At 46.6% G+C, this 20152-nt stretch overlaps 4 protein-coding genes across 7 annotated transcripts; all 4 read left to right on the forward strand.

Annotated features, from left to right (window-relative positions):
- Positions 1-31: 31 nt before the first annotated feature.
- Positions 32-2191, forward strand: LOC117855121 (histone-lysine N-methyltransferase SUVR3). The gene is made up of 2 exons (XM_034737403.2): positions 32-662; positions 1647-2191. Exons 1-2 carry the CDS (start codon positions 47-49, stop codon positions 2033-2035), a joined length of 1005 nt encoding a protein of 334 aa, XP_034593294.1. The 5' UTR covers positions 32-46; the 3' UTR covers positions 2036-2191.
- A 1526-nt stretch (positions 2192-3717) lies between these two features.
- Positions 3718-4972, forward strand: LOC117855126 (LOB domain-containing protein 4). Its single transcript, XM_034737408.2, has 2 exons — positions 3718-4128; positions 4244-4972. The coding sequence occupies exons 1-2, from the start codon at positions 3718-3720 to the stop codon at positions 4523-4525; spliced, it is 693 nt and encodes a 230-aa protein (XP_034593299.1). The 3' UTR covers positions 4526-4972.
- A 2845-nt stretch (positions 4973-7817) lies between these two features.
- On the forward strand, positions 7818-13633 carry LOC117855119 (double-stranded RNA-binding protein 1). 2 transcript variants are annotated; one of them, XM_034737401.2, is made up of 6 exons: positions 7818-8293; positions 9282-9529; positions 10575-10794; positions 11304-11516; positions 12628-13224; positions 13330-13633. In XM_034737401.2, the coding sequence occupies exons 1-6, from the start codon at positions 8026-8028 to the stop codon at positions 13347-13349; spliced, it is 1566 nt and encodes a 521-aa protein (XP_034593292.1). In that variant the 5' UTR covers positions 7818-8025; the 3' UTR covers positions 13350-13633. The 2 variants fall into 2 exon arrangements, with proteins under 2 accessions (XP_034593292.1, XP_034593291.1); XM_034737400.2 differs by having other exon boundaries at positions 7822-8293; positions 12508-13224.
- A 578-nt stretch (positions 13634-14211) lies between these two features.
- Positions 14212-19532, forward strand: LOC117855118 (uncharacterized). Of its 3 annotated transcripts, XM_034737399.2 has the most exons (11): positions 14227-14513; positions 15322-15622; positions 15829-16033; positions 16348-16438; positions 16560-16705; positions 16938-17181; positions 17260-17364; positions 17518-17700; positions 17852-18053; positions 18643-19126; positions 19246-19532. In XM_034737399.2, exons 2-11 carry the CDS (start codon positions 15406-15408, stop codon positions 19376-19378), a joined length of 2010 nt encoding a protein of 669 aa, XP_034593290.1. In that variant the 5' UTR covers positions 14227-14513; positions 15322-15405; the 3' UTR covers positions 19379-19532. The 3 variants fall into 3 exon arrangements, with proteins under 3 accessions (XP_072149834.1, XP_072149833.1, XP_034593290.1); XM_072293732.1 differs by lacking the exon at positions 19246-19532 and having other exon boundaries at positions 14213-14513; positions 18623-18809; XM_072293733.1 differs by lacking the exons at positions 18643-19126; positions 19246-19532 and having other exon boundaries at positions 14212-14513; positions 17518-17704; positions 17852-18005.
- The last annotated feature ends 620 nt before the right edge of the window (positions 19533-20152 follow it).

Below are 20152 nucleotides of genomic sequence, written 5' to 3' on the forward strand. Positions count from 1 at the left end.
TGGTAGTCTGGTACAGGCTTGGTCGTTCCCTTCTGACCCGTCCGAGATGAGGAATCCGGCAAAACCGGCCGCCGTCACCGAGTCGGCGGAGCTGTTCCTGCCGTTGCTGCCGCCGCGTGACCTCGCCGCCGTTGCATCCGCTTGCCGCGCCCTCCGCGCGGCCGCGTCCGCCGTCACCACGCGCCGCGCCGCCGACGCGGCACGCGGCCTGGAGCCGCTCCCCATCCCGTTCCACAACCGCGTCGACTCGAAGCCCTACGCCTACTTCCTCTACACCCCCTTCTCCCTCGCCCGGCTGGCTCCCGGCGCCCAGCCGTGGGGTGGCGCCTGGGCCCGGCCGCCAGTCCCGACCTGGCCCCGCCCCAGCCTCGACGGCTTCCCATCGGCCGTTTGCGGGTGCGCGTGCGAGGCGGGGGAGTGCGGGGGCCCCGGGTGCGCGTGCGCCGATGCGGAGGCCGACGCGGCCGGCTCGGGCTCGGAGGGCGGGATGGGGAGCCTCGGGGAGTGCGGCGAGGGGTGCGCGTGCGGGCCCTCGTGCGGGAACCGGCGGACGCAGCGCGGAGTCGCGGTGCGCCTGCGCGTCGTGCGCCACCTGCAGAAGGGGTGGGGGCTGCACGCAGCGGAGGCCCTCGGTCGCAGGCAGTTTGTCTGCGAGTACGCCGGTAAAGCAGAACGTGCTCCCTTTCTCTGCTCTCCGTTTTGCATCCTACCAATTGACATGCTCAGACTGATGCACAAGATCTGAGAAGAATAGCCTACTGTTACTTGTCAGTCGTGTGTTCTCTCAACATTTCATAGACACAGCCCTATTACCTGCCCAAGTGCCCACGTGTTTACAGTCGGTTGTTTATTCGTTGCCTTGCATTGGTTGTGTTTGTGCCAATGTTGAAAAGAAACAGATTTATTTGAGTACATTCTTAGAGGGCAAGCCCATCGTACCTGTGGATTCATGTAGAAAACAACGTTTGCAGCCAGGTAGATTAGCATCCTTTGAAAAAGTACTAAATGAATCATGCCTTTTGGGTGTATAATGCTTTCGAAATAAGTTGACTAGGTAATATCTCAAGGGATTCATGTCTCGATAATATTTCAGTGCTAGAGCTTTAGGTGCACCAACTCTATAGAAACTATACTACATGGATGCTTAAGAAAAAATTTTTGTGCTAAATTAAATCTTCGCTATTCGAAAAGATTGAGTTAGGATATTAGATCACGGGATCACTGAACTTTATGTGTACCTTAATCATCTTTAAGTGTTATTGAGTTTCAGGTTATTCCTGTACAGCTGCTGAGATTAGTTCACAGGATCACTGAACTTTATGAGTCCCTTCATCATCTTTAAGCTTATTGAGTTTCAGGTTATTCCTGTACAGCTGCTGCCCTGTAGGATTGAAGAGTCGGTTTTGTTATTGATCAGCTTATTTTCAGAATAGCATGTTTGTGTGCTAATTAGTTGGAAATACAGTATAGATTGGACTGTAGGAATTACTTTAGGGATGATAAAACACAACACGCTTTGGCATCCTTTCGAATTGCTATTCCTATGTTTTCCTCAGTTTCAGTTTGCATTGATATATTACTGTTGATATTGACACCTAAAGTCACTGGAGCTTACTTTCCTGGTCATCTCTGTATCTGAGCTGTAGGCGAGTTCTTGACAACTGAAGAAGCACGGAGGCGGCACAGGCTGTATGATGAGCTTGCCTCTGCTGGGAAGCTCTCTCCTGCACTCATTGTGATTCGAGAGCACCTGCCTTCTGGAAAAGCATGCTTAAGAGTCAACATTGATGCAACCAAAGTGGGAAATGTTGCTCGCTTTATCAACCATTCATGTGATGGAGGCAACCTTCATCCTGTTCTGGTGAGGAGCTCCGGTTCGTTGCTCCCAAGGCTCTGCTTCTTTGCTGCCAGAGATATTGTGGAAGGAGAAGAGCTGACCTTCAGTTACGGGGATGCTAGGGTTAGGCCGAAGGGTTTGCCCTGCTTTTGCGGGAGCTCAGGTTGCTGTGGTGTGCTTCCTTCAGAAGAAACTTGAGAGCTGATGATGCTATCATCTGTAATGCCTTCCAAATGAGTTGATTGTATTACTGCCGCTGGAAGAGCATTGGCTTCAGGAGAAGTTCCATTGCACATTCTTTTCACTCATACCGTAATATGTGCAACAAAGGATAACGAGTCAAATTTTGGTGAAGACATGTTTGCAATGTGATTCGTCTTGGCAGTTGGACACGCTTTTCCTGCTTGCAATTGCTTGGCAGACCCTTGACTATCATTGTTTTTCTCTGGAGGTGGCTAGGCTTTCAGTATCTCACGACTCACCCTTTGATCTCAGTATCTCACGACTCACGCTTTGAGGCTTTCAGCCAAAACAGACTCCTGATTTCCCTTCCCGTTTCTGCTTTTCCAAGAATGCTTTGTTTCTCCACTAAAAAAAAACAGAGAATGCTTTGTTTCTTCTCTGCAACTTCTGGGGCTTCTCGTACCAACTTGAGTGAACTCCATAAGCCTGCAATGCCGTCGCTTCGGGAGGAGCAAGAAATTGGACTCGGGAGAGGCGTCATGAATGATCAAGTAGGCAGGTTCGATGTTTTGAGGAAGAATCCGAGATGACACGAGTCACACTCGCGCCACGTCTGAGGAAAGCTCCAGCCTCCGGACGTCTTTGGGGTGTTTGGGAGAGGGGTGCTAAACTTTAGCACCTCCACTTTAGTTCATTTTAGTCACTTATGCTCCCAAACAGGTGAGCTAAAACTGGTGGATTAAATTTTAGCCCCCCACTAATCCTTTAGTCACTTGGGGGTAGCTAAAATGGACTAAATGGACTAAAAAGTGGTCCCCCGACCACTTTCCCCCTTGCCCCCTCCCCTCTCTCTCCTCCCCCTGTCTCTCTCTCCCCGCCTCCGCCTGAACCGCCGCCCGGACCTCCGCGCCGGTCCCGCCGCCTCCACCTCGCCCTCCGCCTCGCCGCCGCCGCTGCCGCCGCTACCTCCGGCCGACCCCGCCACCTCCACCTCGCCGCCGCCGCCGCGACCTCCGGCCGGCCCCGCCCGCGACGGAGGATATTGGCGGCGCCGTGATGGCCGCTACCGTGGAGAAGATGCTGACGGTGAGGGCCATGTAGGAGGCATTGCCGGCCATCGCCTCGTGCTGTCCGGGCCGGCGCCGCGACGCTCCCCAGCGACGCGCTCGCGGTGGCAGCACTCGTCCTGTCCCTCCCGCTGCCAGAAGCTGGGGATGCAGATCCGGCACGGGCTCAGCATGATCGTCCACTACATGGCCATCGACGCGCAGCAGCTCTCCGACATGATGCTGCAGATCCACTACCTCTGGCTCATGCCGCTTCAAGGGTAAAAGGGTCATTTGGCATAGCAGTTGCTAAACTTTAGCCTCCCTCCCAAACACCCCCAAAGGCTAAAATTTAGCACTCTTTTTGAGAGAACTAAAATTTAGTTCAGGACTAAATTTTAGCACCCTCCTAAACAGGGCCTTTGAACTCCGAACGGGCGGCTCAAAGTTCCCGCCCCGTGAAATCCGCAAGCGCCGACCCGCGCGAGCAGCGTGCACCCCCCGAGCGACTCGGAGCTCATAAATCTTGCGTGCCCATCCAACGAGTACTCCGTACTCCGTACTAGCTAGCGCGCCGTCATCGCGCGCCCAATTGCCGCGATCCGCCAGTGCTTGCTCGGCTGCTCGCGCCTTCGGTTTGAGCTCACATGCATGTCGCGCGCGATGCAGCCGCCCGGCAAGCGCGCGGGCGCCGCGCCCGCCGCAGCGGCGGGCCCGGCCCACGCGCAGGCTCAGGCTCAGGCGGAGGAGGCGCCGCCCGGGGGAGCCGCCGGGGCGCCGTGCGGCGCGTGCAAGTTCCTGCGGCGGCGGTGCGTGCCGGGGTGCGTGTTCGCGCCGCACTTCGGGGGCGGCAGCGTGAGGGAGCACGGCGCCGGTGCCGGCGCGGCGCAGTTCGCGGCCGTGCACAAGGTGTTCGGCGCCAGCAACGTGGCCAAGATGCTGTCGCGGGTGCCCGTGGCGCTGCGCCGGGACGCGGCCAGCAGCGTCTGCTACGAGGCGCAGGCGCGCATCGCCGACCCCGTCTACGGCTGCGTCGGCACCATCCTTGCCCTCCAGCACCAGGTTAATTTCTTGTGCAATGTATCATCGGCGAACTCGTCTTACATTCTCTCTGGCACGATCTGTTCCTTGTTAAAAAAATGTTTATTCTATTTCTAACCAGAGCTCCACACAACAGGTAGCTCTCGTCCAAGCCGAGCTTTCCATGGCGCAAACCGAGCTCCTCAACCGCAGGCTGGCCCTGGCGACGGTGAATCCTGCCTACTCTGCCGCGTCGCCGACGAGCCAAATGGTGAATTGCGGCTCTCTCTCACAGGCGGTGGATTTCATAGACATTGAGCCCGCGATGAGGGGCTTGCCGCCGCCTCTCGTACCATCGCAGCAGCAACCGCAGCGGGAAGATCAGGATGGCGGCAGTCCAACCATAGATGTTTTCTCGCATAACGTCTTGGGGAAATAGAAATTCTTGTGGCTGTAGCCCTCGTTTGGATACCAGGAGCTAAACTTTAATTCTGTCATATCGAATGTTCGGATACTAATTAGAAGGATTAAACATGAGCTAGTTACCAAACTAATAGCAGAACCCCTAGGCTAAATCACGAGATGAACCTATTAATCCTAATTAATCCATCATTAGCGTAGCACCACATTGTCAAATCATGGACTAATTAGGCTTAATAGATTTGTCTCACGATTTAGCCTAGGGGTTGTGCAATTAGTTTTGTAATTAGCCTATATTTAATACTCCTAATTAGTGTTCAAACATCCTATGAGTTTAGTCCTGTCTTCCAAACACCCCGTAATCTATTATTTTCATGTGTGTCTAGATTTTTGTTTTATTTGCATCTAACTCATAAGAATGTAGCTGTGGAAATGCAACTGACTATAGTCGAGATATCTTTGCAAATTGACCATCATGTCCCTGCAGGTTAAGCGCTTTTAGAGAGACACAATCAATTTTCCAAATTTGCCCATTGTGCAAACCGAACAACTTTGCAACAACTTGCCAATGACATACCGTCAATTTACATCCTGGCTGCGCATGTCATTGCCATCATCGTATCATGCACGCTGCCTATTAGGCTTTTCCTTTTTACAAGTTAATTATTGTGAAAATGAATGCACGTGTGTCAATATTCACGTTGATTGTACACACGTCTAAGCAATAAACCTAGGTTGAAATTCTCCATTAAGGCTAGTTTCAATGGAAAGTTTTGTAGGAATTTCATAACATTAAAATTTATGACACGTCAGCAATTTTGCTGACTTAGCATGATCATTACGAGGAGAGATAAGGAGAGTTACATCATATGAGAGAGAAGTTTCATCTATAAGGTTTATTGTCTACATAAATAGTAAAAAGGCAAAATGGCTAATAATTTGGAACGAAGGAAGTAGTATATTGATTATAACATAGAATAAGGTCCCTTAATTTTAGTCGTAAAATCATAAAATGGTATGAAAGAATTACATAACTGATATTTTAACAATCATACTTAATCTTCAATCTTTTTTTCCCTTTTCATTTCCTCTTCCTTGCTACTCCCTCCGTCTGCAAAGAGGGCACTAAAAGAGCGCACTTTTAGGTTTTTTAACATATCTGTATCCATGAGAAATGACACAGATGCCCCTAATTAAAGCAGTTAATCAACATGAATCAAATCTTGGAAAGAGAAAAAAAATAGGATTTTAAATGTGCATGCATCTTGGAAAGGTAAAATGCATCTTGGGAAAGAAAAAAAATCGTCAATTAAATGCACATGCACCTTGGTTAAAGAAAACTCTAGGCAATCAATTGTGCATATAATCAAATTTAGTTGGTCCAAAAGCCACAAGTGCACTCTTTTGTGGGATAAATTTTGAACTCTAAAAGAACACTCTTTGTAGGATAGAGGATTGTTTTGTATATTGTTAGATTAATTCGGAGTAAGTGCCTAGACTTTGCGGAGATTAATAAATGACTAGCCTTCATAAAGATTAATAAATGACTAAACTTTACGAGGAGTAGCTTGCCACATCTCACCTTAGCACAATAGCACGAAACAAATGATCGTCCATAAGATTTCCCAAATATAATGACACATGTCACGTTTTCTATTATAAACTGCTCCTTCCATTTCAATTTCACGTCGTTTTGGCTTTTCTAAGCTCATAGATGTTTGTACGCAACTAGATATACACTATATTTAGGGATTGTTTGGTTACCGTGGACTAAACTTTAGTCCATCCATTTTGACCCCTTTTAGTCCCTAAGTGCCAAACATAAAGACTAAAATATGAACTAAATCGTTTAGTCCTCTAGTCCCTGAGGTGGACTAAAGTGGACTAAAAGCTCTGAAGGACACCTCTGCCCCTCGTTTATTGTCCTTCCCACCCGTTCTGAACCCTCCCTTCAGGCTCGCTCGCTCGCTTCCTTTCCCGCCGCCACCGCACTCTCTACTCCCCACGCTGCCGCCACCGCCACCGCACCTCCTCACGCCGCCGCACCCGCTCCTCCCCACCACTGCATCCACCACCGGGAAATCCTTCGCTCGTTCCCCTTCCACGCCTCCTGTCGCTTTGCTCGCCGCTCATCGCCGGTCTGCCTGAGCATGTGGGTCCGCCCGCCGCGCCCGCTCCCCACACGGCACCGCCAGTCCGCCTGGCCGTGTGGGTTTGCTCCCCGCGTGCTCGCGCGCCGCCGCCGGTCCACCCGCCGCTGCCCTGCGTGCTGCCATCGCGACCGTCCCGCATCAAATCCACCACCGCACGACATTTTAATCCAAGCACCAGCAGCTCTATCTCTCTCACGCTACCAAATCCTCGAATCGAACGAAACAGCAACTGGACAGCACTTTCTTCCTCTCACATCCACCTCCTCTCTGATTTTTTTCATAGCAGAGCAGCAACACCTGCTGTCCATCTCCTCCCAATCAAGCTGATCTCCCGATTAAAGTCTCAAGATTTGACAGAAAGGACATATAGATCTTTCTCTCCTAATAAAATCGAAAGACACGAGGCTACCTCTCATTCCAGATTATAGTTGTCCATTTGGGCCATCCGACCCGGTCCGATCCGGGCTCAGAAAGGCTCGTTATATTTTTCATGTCGGGCTGTGCTGGCCCACAAGCTACACCGAGGGCCCAAGCACAAGCTCGCAATGCCTTTTCGTGCCGGGCGGACCCGTCGAGCACGGCCGGCTTCGGGCCACCGCGTCGCCCCCGGACCCCTCACTGCTGTTGGCCCCCGCGCCGCCGCCGCAGCTCTCCGCTCCACTGGCGGCGGTGGAGGGAGGCGAGGAAGGGAGACGGCGCCGAAGGAGGCCGCGAGGGAGGGAGGCGGCCGACGACGGTGGAGGATGCAAGGGAGGGAGGGAGCACCGCACGCTGGAGGGAAGGCCGCAAGCGGAGGGGAGGTTGGAGGGGAGGCGGCGGGGTCACGAGGAGATGGTGAATGGGAACCGGGAAAGGAAGGGTGGTGGTGGGGTAGAGGAGATATGGTTAGAGTTGACCGATTGGTATTGAACTGTTGGTATTTATACGAGCTTTAACAGGCCGGCTCCTTATCACCGTACTAGGCTGAGCCGCCTGTCGTGCCGGGGTGGTGGTCCACGCCCGGCACGTACCAGGCTGGGCCAGCCTGGGCCTGAAACCCTCCGTGCCAGGCCAAAAAGTCAAGCTCCGTGCTGGGCAGGCGGGCCACGAGCTGATGGACACCTATATTCCAGATGCTCTTGTAAACCTTTGCAGTTCTCGTAATCGTCCGACGGGGTGCCCCACAGGCCACAGCCCACATAAACACCACCCGCGACATCTCCCTCGATCGAAAAGGCAAGAAACGTGAAGGCAGGAGACGACGGCAGAGGCGAGGCACCCAACACTCGTGACTTCGTGAGTCCAATCGAAGCGAGCCCCCGAGCAATTCTTCACAGCAGTGAGGAGAACCCCTAATCAGAGCAGACCAGCAGCAGACTGCGCGCAAATGTTCAAGTCGCGGCTGCAGGAGCTGTGCCAGCGGCGGCGGTGGGCGCCGCCGGTGTACGAGCACACCCGCGAGGGCCCCGACCACGTGCCCCTCTTCCGCGCCACCGTCGTTGTTCATGACGAGAAGTTCAGCTCCCCCGACGAAGGGGCGCGGTCGGCCAAGGAGGCGTACAACCTCGCCGCCATGGCCGCCTTCGAGCACCTCACCGCGCTCCCGGCCGAGGCCCCTGTCCCGGTTCCGGCCGCTCCAGCGCCTCCGCAGCCCGGTGAGTTGCCTGTTTGGCTCAGTACAGTTTTGAGGTAAAATAGGGGGTTTTGTTCCTCGTCTTCTTGCTAAGATTCCTCCCCATCAGTCCATCTAGTAACCCCATGCCATAGTTTCCCCCTTTTTCTTCTAGAAATACTTTGCTTCTTTCCCTTTTAAAATTGAAAAAAAATCCTTGGATGGTCGCGTGGTAGTATTGGATCTCCGTACCCTTCGTTATTTTTTTTCCGAGTTCTAAATGGGGTACATGTAATTGTTTCATGCTGGTGCCTGAGCAACGTGTTAAGAATCACTTCGAGGTTTGAACCATTTGGTTGCCTAGCATCTGAAAGTATGCTATCAGATGAACTGATGAAGAGTTGAACTTATTAGCAGATTAAAACTGTTTACATGCAAGCGATACAAATATTATGGTTGCAATAGAGGAAAAATGATCCCTTTTTTCATTTTACCACTAGTACAATGGGAGTACTGCTAGCAGGCATTCATGTAGGAAGATGCTCACCAGCACAATGTATTCTTTGATTTCGTATTGATGGCACTTGATTTTGCAAGGACGCCATGCGATTCTTGTACCTAGTTGACCATGAAGATAAAAATCTGGTTGTTGTATAATGGATATAGCAGAAGTACCACGTGAATCGCTGAATACATAATGAACTTCACACAGAAGTCGTGTTGAACTAATTTAAGAAATGCAGGAACAAGTTGTCTATAGGTTTAGTAAAATAGTTACATGGTTGCATCTCAGGAATATTCATAATGTGGTCCATATGTCCTTCCTTGAAAATTATTATTGTGTTCTTTTTATGTCTGAGTAGTTGATTTGTCCTTTACCCATGTCCTTTGGAATCTAAAGTAATTTATTCTCTCATGTTATAAAGATCCTTTTCTCATGGTACTAGAAATGTTTGTGCTCATTTAAAAAAAGGAAAAGAATGCTTTTTTTGCTTTATCTATCTTACTCGCTATTTTTTTATTGTATGTAGAGACCCAGATTCCTTACAAGAGTCGATTACAAATTTATGCTCAGAAGCGAGGCAAACAGCTGCCTTCATATCGTACCATTTATGGAGGCTCTCTTCATGCAGCTCTATTCAAGTCAGAAGTAACCATAGATGGGCAAACATTTGAGAGCCCAGAATACTGTCGCACACTGAAAGAAGCTGAAACTGCTGCTGCCGAAGTTGCTCTGATGTCCTTACCTAAAGAAGCAAGCCCACCACTGCAATCGCTGGTCAGTACATTTCTTTTCTTTTTCACTTCTGGAGCATTAAGTTAGCACCACCTCACATATACACCCTTCAGCGTTTATGTTTTCTGTCAGTTAACATTTAGTAAACCAACTTCAATTGTCACGTTCATTTGGGTCCATTGACATCTTGGCCTATATCAAAGCAACTTTTTATAATGTTCTATTAATACATTTTTAGTTCATTCAGGTGTGCAAATGTATTAAATGCATGCCATTTCGTATCTGTTGGCAAATAAGTCATATATATAGTTGTGAAGTTAAGTCTCTTGCTAGTTCTTGGGTCTTACTTTCCAGGTGAAGCTATTACTGTATTAGTTGTGTTAAAGCCTGAAGAAGTTGCTTCCATTTCGTTTCTGCTTGCTAAGGAAATGTCCGTTTTGTTACTAATTTTACATTATTTCTATTGTTTATGGTTTGTCATTCTTGTTGGGCTTCATCTCTAGCCTAACCTTGCTTAGGACTAAACCCTTTGTTACAGTTCTATTAGATTGAAACCATGATCCAACTGTGCAGATACTAGGGTTTAGTCGTTTAGATGAATAGTGTTAGAAATTCCATAAACAATTGTAGAACTGTGATCCATTTACCATATCAACTACCTAGCATATCTCGTTGTGCATAAACTTTGCCTGCTTCTAAAACTTCTACTTGCATCTGTGACTGCCTATTCCGAAGGATATTATCATTCCTGAACTGCTGTTCAACTTTTTGAGAAAATGTGGAAGCAGTAAACTCTAAATATTATCTCAAAGTGCTTGGCGGTCAAATTGCAGTAATGCAACCATTGCAGGTGCCTAACAGTTAGCCTGAAGCAAAACAGTTCGTAATGTAACTTCAAATATGACCTAAAGTTCTTTAATTGCTTTGTAACAATGCAAGGGCCATTTTACTATGCATCTGCTTCTATTGATTAAATGCTCTTAGATTCTAATATCTCAAACACACATTCAGCCAAAAAAATATTATTACAAGGTATCTGCTAAATTTTAGTTATATCAACTTAAATGAATCATTCTACCTTTTACAGGTTCCATCAGTATCTTATAAGAATCTTCTACAAGAACTGGCTCAGAAAGAAGGCTTTCCCTTGCCTGTCTACGCTACAACTTCAGATGTCTCAAATCATTCTGCTGCCTTCATATCAACTGTCGAAATTCAAGGTACAACTTTTCAGGGAGAGCCAGGGAACACTAAGAAGCAAGCAGAGATGAATGCTGCTAGGGTTGCTTTTCAACATTTCAAAGACAGTAAGTCACTAAGCTACTCACATCACGAACAAACCTGTCTCCATAGCTATAACTTTGCAAGTATCTTTCTACTCATTACATTGGATCAAACGATGGCATTTATGTTTTGAAAGCTTCATTCTTATTAAAATCTAACTAGTTCTGTCAATTATTATTACACTCCCACAATATGCCTGCTGGCTGTTATATGCGCTGTATGTATTAAGGACTGACACTGCTGATAATCTGATATGTTTGAATTATATGTGTGATAATTTCCTTTTAGAAAAAGGTGAGAAGGCCTCAACATGACTAACTTTGACTCTTAAGAGTCTTAGAGTTATATATGACTACTTTTTATAATTTATCTGTACAACATATATCAATGTGCCCTTGATTACCAAATTCATAGCCTCAGTAGCAGTTACTGATGCATGGCGTGATTGTTAAGACTTGTCTAGTTCACAGTTTTCTCCATCTATGCGCAACTTGTTTCACATACATTTAGCAACATTTTTTTTGCCTTTCAGGGGACAAAGGCTCTGCTTGTTCTGCTGTACCTGGAGGATCATGCATGCAACAAGGAACCAAGAACCTGTTTTCTGGACAAAATATCAAGATTCTATCCTCCAAGCAACAAGGAACTGAGAACCTGTTTTCTGGACAAAAGATCAAGATTCTAGAACCTGAAGTTCCCGTTGTATCAACAGCAACGCATGGCAAGGATAATGACTTCGATGCTAGTGAGTTTTCTGGTTACGTTCCTTTTGTTCCGTTTACATGTAAACTACCAATGCAAGTACATGAACTTTCATATTCCTTAGTCTCTAGTATTAGGCTTCTTCTAAACCAGCTTTTCACATTCCTGTTTATGAATGTGGTCTTTCAAATTTCAATTATGGCATCAATTTCTTAGCCTCTCAGATTCTTTGCTGTCCATATCCGGGGTTTAATTTCTTCTGCTTTAAACTTTGGTGAGTTTTGATTTTTTAAACTACATTGATCATGCATTTGTTATGTTACGAGCATGCTATCAGTTAGTTAGTATTGCTGCTTAGGGCATATTTGTAAATTGCAAACACGTGTTGGAACTCACACAACAGTGCAGTGAAATTTTATTGGCCTTACCTGTGGGTCCTGGTAGAATTACACAAGCCATAATGGCCAAACAAAACCTCCTGGACCAGCGGGAAGGTATGAGCTCTGAATGTAAGGCATCTTGGGTTTGAACCCCAGACTTGTCTTCATTTTTCTTCCCAGTCACTTCTCTCACATGCTGGTGTCAACAATGGTTTAAAACATAAAGTAGCAAGTTCTTGCAAACACTTGGATTAGCTTCAGTTCTTAGGGTCTGGGACGTATGGCCTCCAGCTGAGATAGCCTGCAGTATTGTGGCATCATAGTGGCTCTGCTGCTATATTACCCTGAAATTTGATATTCTAAACCACAAATAAAATTTGGATTATATTTTCCTTAACCAGTCATCCAATGTTATGGCCATTGAGAGAGAGAAATATGAACCAGTATATTTGGATCATATCAACTTTGCCTTCATTAACTTTTGGTTGGTCATATCTCTTTCTGCATCCATGGTACATGATATTGTGTGTTGCATGTTTACTACTGCAATCTGTGTAAAAATTTTTTTGTATGTATTTGCCTTTGGGTGATATTGTGTTTTCTCCATGTAATCTTGATTTTCATTCATTAGCTCATGTTATGTTCATGTCGCAGTAAATCATGATGCTAGATCAGCTGGCTCTGCTAACCGACTTCCTGTTGCTGCTACAACACAATCTATTGATGAAAACGCTCAATCTGTAAAGCTGGAAATTGACAAATTATCCCTTCCAGAGCCAAGCACAGAAGTTGAAGCAATGAATTCATCTCCAGAAGTTAACAAACTGCCCCTTTCAGAGCCAAGCATGGGCATTGAAGTAATGGACTCATCATCAGAAGTTGACAAACTGTCCCTTCCAGAGCAAATCATGGATGTTAAAGTTACGGACTCGTCTCTGAAAGTTGACAAACTGCCCCTTCCAGAACCAAGCACAGAACTTGAACTGATGTACTCATCTCTGCAAGAGTATGAACCACCCATTCCAGAGCCAAGTACAGAAGTTGAAGTCATGGATTCATCTCTGAAAGTCAGCGAACCGCCCATTCCAAAGGCAAGCTCAGAAGTTGAAGCAACAGACTCATCCCTGGAACACACACCGACTGTGAATGGTCACTCACCCCTCGTAGCCCCAACCAGTACCTCTAGCCTCACCGTGCCAACTGCTACCATGCCTGTCAGCTCCGACGGATGCGGCTGCTACATGTTAACCAACAGAATCCAAGTTTACCCTCGCAACACTGACATGGCTATCCCTGAAGGCGCAACCATGCTCCCCTTCAGCGACGATATGTGGGTGGCAGTCAGCTTGCCTTACCGCAACAACAACGAAGGTAACCCGAACTCCGCATTGTGATTTTACACTGGAAACCCGGATCCATTGTCATGTGCATGCCCTTGCTCCCCACTGAAGCTATTCTCCTGTTGTCAAAACGCAGATGGCGAGGCTGCCGCTTAGGAACATTGGAGCACACAAGAGGAGAATTGACGGGTGATCTTGTGATGCTGGTGTAGCCTGCGCCAAGCTTAAGTTATCTTCGTTTCGTGCTAGTATTTAGGCTAACTATACAGCCGTTCGCTGCGACTATAACTAGCATTTCTGATATGGACAGTTTTTAACTTCAATTGTATCTGGCCGAAGCTGCCTGCTCAATTATGTGAGCGAACCTAATCCTGACGGGTTATAAACTGAGAAGTAGAGAACCTGAACTTTAAATGGACCATCCGCAGCATTCGTCTTGAGTTTTTTTTTCGTGCTTCCTTTTTGAATTCGTTTCCTTGATTGGCTCTGCTCTCCTCGTCATCGTTTATGCGCCGAAAATCTTGACTGTTGTGTCGGTTTTTTTTTAAACCTCCACTGTTGGAGCATCTCCAAAAATACTTCCAATAACTAGTTTTGAAAACGAAAATAAAACAATGGTGCTCCAACAGTTGTCCAATCTGGTTTACATTTTTTCCGCATGCCAAATACTGGATGTCTGGATCCATCTCGAGCCAAATTTGCCCCCTCCCTGCGCTCCCGATCCCACAGAAAAAAAAAACGGCGGTTGGAAGGAAAAAAAGGCGCGAGTTACTGTTCACGGAGGGAAAAATCAAATGTTGGGTCCACATATGGATGATGTGGCAGCACTTGCTTCTTTTTGGATCATTTTTTAGAACTGTTGGTTGGAATGGTATTTTTTCCTCCTAATAGCTTTTTAGACTTTATTTTTTTAACTATTCTTGGAGATGCTATTACGGCTTGCACTCCACCTGACAGTCCCAAATATTTTGTAGAGTGGCGGGCTCAGATCGAAATGACTGGGATGGCGTGTGTGCCCGTTGGGAGTTCATCAGCCTTCAGTGGACGTCTGCGTCTGGCTGCCCTCTTGCCGCCGATACGGGGTGGCCCACTGGCGACACGAAGCCGCCACCTCACCTACAAAGCGCGGCGCGGCGCTGGACCAGTGAGCAAGCGCCGCTGCTCTCTCCCCCCACCTCGCACCGCCGACCTTTCTCGTCGGGCCTCGGTGCGCCGCCGGTGCGCGCATGCGAGAGCGGGGGACGGCGACCGAGCTCAGCTCCAGCTCGCCATCCGGAGCGGACCCTGGCCGCATCGCCCTTTGTCCGTCGCTGCTCCGCGGTAAGGGGAATCCCCAACTTTACTCTTCCACCTTGCTACCAAGCTAGCCCGCCACCGCCTGCTGCTGCCTCCTCCTGCCGCTGCTCTGCTTCTAGATCAGCCACAGTACTCCGCGAATGAGGTTTCCGCGGGTGGCGGCACCGTTTGTTTTGCAAGAACAAGCGTGGAAATGGGATTGGGCGGACGCCACTGTAGAGTCGCGCTGTCGACTGCTTGTCAGGTTGTATCGAGTCTGTTCGTGCTGGGTGGCCAGTATTTTATAAGACCGACGGGGATGTGCTTGAGTTGACTTCCACAGGGTTGGTTTCTGGGTCCCTTCAGGGTCCTGAGAAATAATTGACCTCATGTGTTCAGTTTAATAATTGACCCCATAAGAATTCCAATTCTTCTATTTTTTACCCGCTGGAAACGGTTCTCTTTCATGTCCAATGCACTGTACACTGATGGAGATACTTAAACTTTGATATGTGAATCCGTGCTGCAAAATCTTTCTTTTTTATGAATGGGTAAGCATATAAAGAGGAAAAGTTGTAAGGAGATGTCAGATGTCAATATCTTTTCCTCAAGAAGAGGTTATCCCTTCTTTTGAATTGCAAAAGGTAAAGTACCACAGCAGACACAATGTGCTTTTCTTTTTCTTGTAGAAAACCTGTGGGAAGGTACCTTACTTCTTGATTAAGCCATGTCTCGAAGCGTGTTTGTTGTGTCACTCAAAAGAAATTTGTTTGCTCTCTTCATACACTTTCACTTTCTTATTTCTGATCTGCCAGCTCATTGTAACCTCTCCTATCTTTAAATTTTGATTTAGGGCCTCTTCCAAATTCCCTGGAGGATCAGAGATAAAGATCATCAGATCAACTATTCTGAAGAAACTTTTTAGAAACTGTAGGACATGACAAGCTCAAATACTTCTTGGGCGTGCCTTCTACTGCTATGTTTTGCTTCGATCGGAAATGCAGAGTACATGAAGTACAAGGATCCAAAGCAACCTATCAACACTAGAATCAAGGATCTTATTGGTAGGATGACCCTTGCTGAAAAAATTGGCCAGATGACACAGATAGAACGGCAGGTTGCATCTGCAGATGTCATGAAAAAATACTTCATAGGTAAATTCTATATAAGCTTGTGTAAATGTACATGGATATTGTAGGGTGTTTGGAAATGCTTGCTGTCTTGCATATGGATTTCTGTTTGGGAGATAAAGACAAATGAAGCCTATAGCACTCCAAAGCTTTAGCTCCTTACTGACATTGTGATATCTAAGTCTGTGGTTATGCTACTTCTAATGCCAAAGTTCTGTGTTGTTTGCTAGGTAGCATCTTAAGTGGTGGTGGAAGTGTTCCTGCTCCCCAGGCCAGTCCATCGATTTGGGTGAGCATGGTAAATGAATTCCAGAAAGGTGCCTTGTCAACACGTCTTGGAATTCCTATGATTTATGGCATTGATGCTGTCCATGGTAATAACAATGTCTACAATGCCACCTTATTCCCTCACAACGTCGGTCTTGGAGCTACAAGGTGCGTCTTTGATAATCTACGTACTACATGTTTGCAATACAACAAGCATCCTACATGCCTCCTAGAAGGCCACAGATTTTTTTGCCACAATTTTTATCAAGATTTTTGTTGGTCAGTTTAAAAGTTTGCTTTGATGGATACGATGTTCTAATACGCAGCTCTCCTGCGTATTCCAGATACGATGTTCTAAAATCAATTCATACATTTGGCAACCTAAGCTTGTTTCTTGCTGGCTAGCAGATCATGCAAACATTATCAACAAATATGTGTAGAACTGTAGATATATAATCATCTTCTATTTAATGTGTTATTAGGGATCCTGACCTCATAAAAAGGATTGGTGAAGCAACTGCTCTTGAAGTGCGGGCAACAGGCATTCAATATACTTTTGCTCCATGTATTGCAGTAAGAACATATATACACACTGTTTTGTTGCTTCTGCTATGCATCAGACCTTTGGTGGAGCATGTTGTATGTTTCACTAGAAGTTATATTGATCAGAAATTATTCTTATAGCTCGGTTTAGGTTTGCAGAGATCCAAGATGGGGTAGATGTTATGAGAGTTACAGTGAAGATCACACGGTTGTCCAGCAGATGACAGATATCATCCTTGGTTTACAGGGAGAGATCCCAGTCAATCATACCAAAGGAGTTCCATATGTAGCTGGGAAGTAAGATATTCTTTTCTCAGTGATGATAAAAATGGTATGGTAGATGTAAGCCAATACTTAAGGCACCTGCATCTTTATCTAAGTGAAACTAATAATCTAATATGCCTTGACAGCATCCTATCAGTACATTATGTACTAGTCGATTGAAATTAGTTTTGGGAAGCAAGCTGTTATTAATATCTTGCAGTGTGAAAGAATTTTCTGTCTATACCTCAGCCTATGGTTTTTGCAGGGATAAAGTTGCTGCTTGTGCTAAACACTTTGTTGGTGATGGTGGAACTCATAATGGAATCAATGAGAATAACACTATCATTGATGAACATGGGCTGCTAAGCATTCACATGCCACCATATTATGACTCTATCATAAAGGGTGTTGCAACTATTATGGTGTCATACTCAAGCTTGAACGGTGTAAAAATGCATGCCAACCATGATCTAGTAACTGGCTATCTGAAATCCAAACTCCATTTTAGAGTTAGTAACAATCTGCAACTTAGATTACATTACTTTGCTGTGATAAAAAACTTAATTTTGCATATTTTTGGATTGCAGGGTTTTGTGATATCAGACTGGCTAGGAATAGACCGCATCACCTCACCTCCTGGTGAAAACTATACTTATTCTGTGCAAGCTGGAATAAATGCAGGGATTGACATGGTATGTGGAATTATTTTGAGCAAATTATTGCGCGCTTTTGTACTAGCTGCTGCGTACATGGTTGACTAGCTTCTACTGGAGATAGGGTTTTGTGATAATGAAGTTTTCTATTTCACCATTTTTCCTTAAAAACTTTGGTCACCTCAATTCCAGGTCATGGTGCCATACAATTACACTGATTACATTGATGATCTAACATCTCTTGTCCACAAGGGCATCGTCAATATGAACAGAATTGATGATGCTGTGAGGCGTATCCTTCGAGTCAAATTTACGATGGGCCTGTTTGAGAACCCGTTAGCTGATCTTAGCTTTGCAGATCAGCTTGGAAAGAAGGTTGGTAAGTTGATAACATGCTGTATACTACTTCCACATTTTGCACACTACTTTCTCAAGTTACGTCGTGATAGTAACACAGTTTTCGTGGATAACTAGGTTGGGATTCATGTTAGAGGAACTTAGTAACTGTGTCCTTCAATTTATACAGGAGCACAGGGAATTAGCTAGAGAAGCTGTCAGGAAATCACTTGTTCTTTTAAAAAATGGGAATCCTCCCAATCAGCAATTCTTACCTCTCCCAAAGAAAGCTAGAAGGATCCTTGTAGCTGGGAGCCATGCTAGCAATTTGGGCTACCAATGTGGAGGATGGTCAATTCAATGGATGGGGAGCAGCGGTGATATCACAACTGGTATGTGCATTTGGTATTTAGTTATTAGGGGAACTGTATTTGAACATATTCTTTTTCTGATTCTATGTGCTTATGGGATACACTTAATTGCCCAGTTAAATTGTCAGCATGCATCGTAGTTATATTTTCCATACAGCTGTGACATGGGTTGAAGCATCATCTACATGTTAGAAGATAGTATTCCTAACTGCAAATGCTACAAGCAAAGATGAGCATATTCGCTCTTCAGAGTTCAGATGCATCACATTAACAAACCTTCATTTCCAGTTTTTAGATCAGAAACAGACACAACATCTGCTTTGGTTTCAATGAATGATTGACAAATATTCTTTTTTTTAAAAAAAAAGGATTGACAGATATTCACACATCACAATTTACCTAGATAGCGTGTACATAATCCTCAAAATATTGATAACAGTGACGCTATTGTTCTACTGAACTACATGATTCCTGACTGGAAATTAGAATATATTAACTTCCTGGCACAATATCGTGTTTTTTGTTTTGCTCGGTAGCCCATAATAATTGAAATACATAAAGCAGCAGCCTCTGCTATATTTTCATTGCAGTGATTAAATATCCTCTGCAGGGACGACGATTCTTGATGCCATAAAGTCCACTGTTGCTGACTCAACGCCTGTTGTCTACTCTGAGAATCCTGACGAGAGTTTCATGAAGCATAATGACTTCTCATTCGCTATTGTTGTTGTTGGCGAGCCACCTTATTCTGAAACAGTAGGCGACAGCACTGACCTCACTATACTAGACCCTGGTCCAGACACGATCAGAACTGTGTGTTCTGCAGTAAAATGTGTGGTGGTTATCGTCTCTGGCCGTCCCGTTGTGATTGAACCATATGTTCCACTGATGGAAGCTCTTGTTGCTGCTTGGCTTCCTGGAACCGAAGGTCAGGGTGTCGCCGATGTACTTTTTGGGGACTATGGGTTCACTGGAAAGCTCCCCCGTACCTGGTTCAAGTCCGTCGACCAGCTACCCATGAACGTGGGAGATCCGCACTATGACCCACTCTACCCTTTCGGCTTTGGTTTGGCAATAAATTCATCATTGCCAGGGTAAACGTCTTAAGTTTGAACTACTGCTTTTGTTTTGAAAACAGTTTAAATACAATATCACCAGACGGTTTGTCTTTTTTGCTTCTCACTTGGTGTTTCATCTTGTTTGCTGCTTTCAGGTTTTCTGGTGTTGACAGCCTGGGACATGCGAAGCAAAGAGTGATATATGTTGTGCTGGGTTCTCTACTGTCATTGGTTCTGATAAATGATTTGAGCACAGGCTTATTCCAACACCCAGCTGCCCTTTTGTAGTCTTTGTATGATTAACCGTGTCTAGTGTTGTTGACAGTGTCGGTGATTATTTCTTAACTGCTTAACGAGAGGTTTTGCCTTGTTGGACGGTACCTCTGCTCTGCAAAAGCGTTGCTGACCATCAATCAATCTAATATATTTCCTGAAATTATCATTTGTGTCGTCCTTTCTTCCCCGATCTAGCATCGAGGTAAAAGTGGGGGACGTGTGCATCAAGAATGTATATACAGGGTCAAATAGTCAATCTGTGGTGAAAATTAGCACAATTGCTGTTCGAAAATAACACTCATGCAGCAAGTTACAGCTCTGGTCGGAACATGGCCGCTAGCGGCTAGCGGCTAAACTCAGAGAGATCATCTAAAGCATACCACGCGAGGGGCAATGGCTCCGACCTCTCTCCACCCAGCCTCACCTTGCCGGTCATCACCTTCTGCGGGAAGTCACCGGCGGCGAGGTGGCTGCCGCTGCTGTCAAAGACCACCACGTCGACGTCGAGCTCCAGCGTCCCCGACCGCCCCCACTCCGCCGCCATGCGGTCCCGGATGCGCGCCGGCAGCCCCACCCCCTCGCCCTTGGCCACCACCTCCACGTCCTTCGTCCGGCGCTTCCCCTCGCAGTCCCACGGCGCCGCGCGCCCCCAGCCGAGCGCCACGCCCGCGTACGCGACGACCACGTCCGCGCGGTCGGCGCACGTCCTGTTCATCCGGAGCGTGACGCCGAAGGCCGGCGAGACCACCCGGCCGGGGCGGGCCGGGTCGAGGCCGCCGTAGCCGG

Source organism: Setaria viridis, chromosome 5 (genome assembly GCF_005286985.2).
Source record: "Setaria viridis chromosome 5, Setaria_viridis_v4.0, whole genome shotgun sequence".
Lineage (NCBI taxonomy): Eukaryota > Viridiplantae > Streptophyta > Magnoliopsida > Poales > Poaceae > Setaria > Setaria viridis.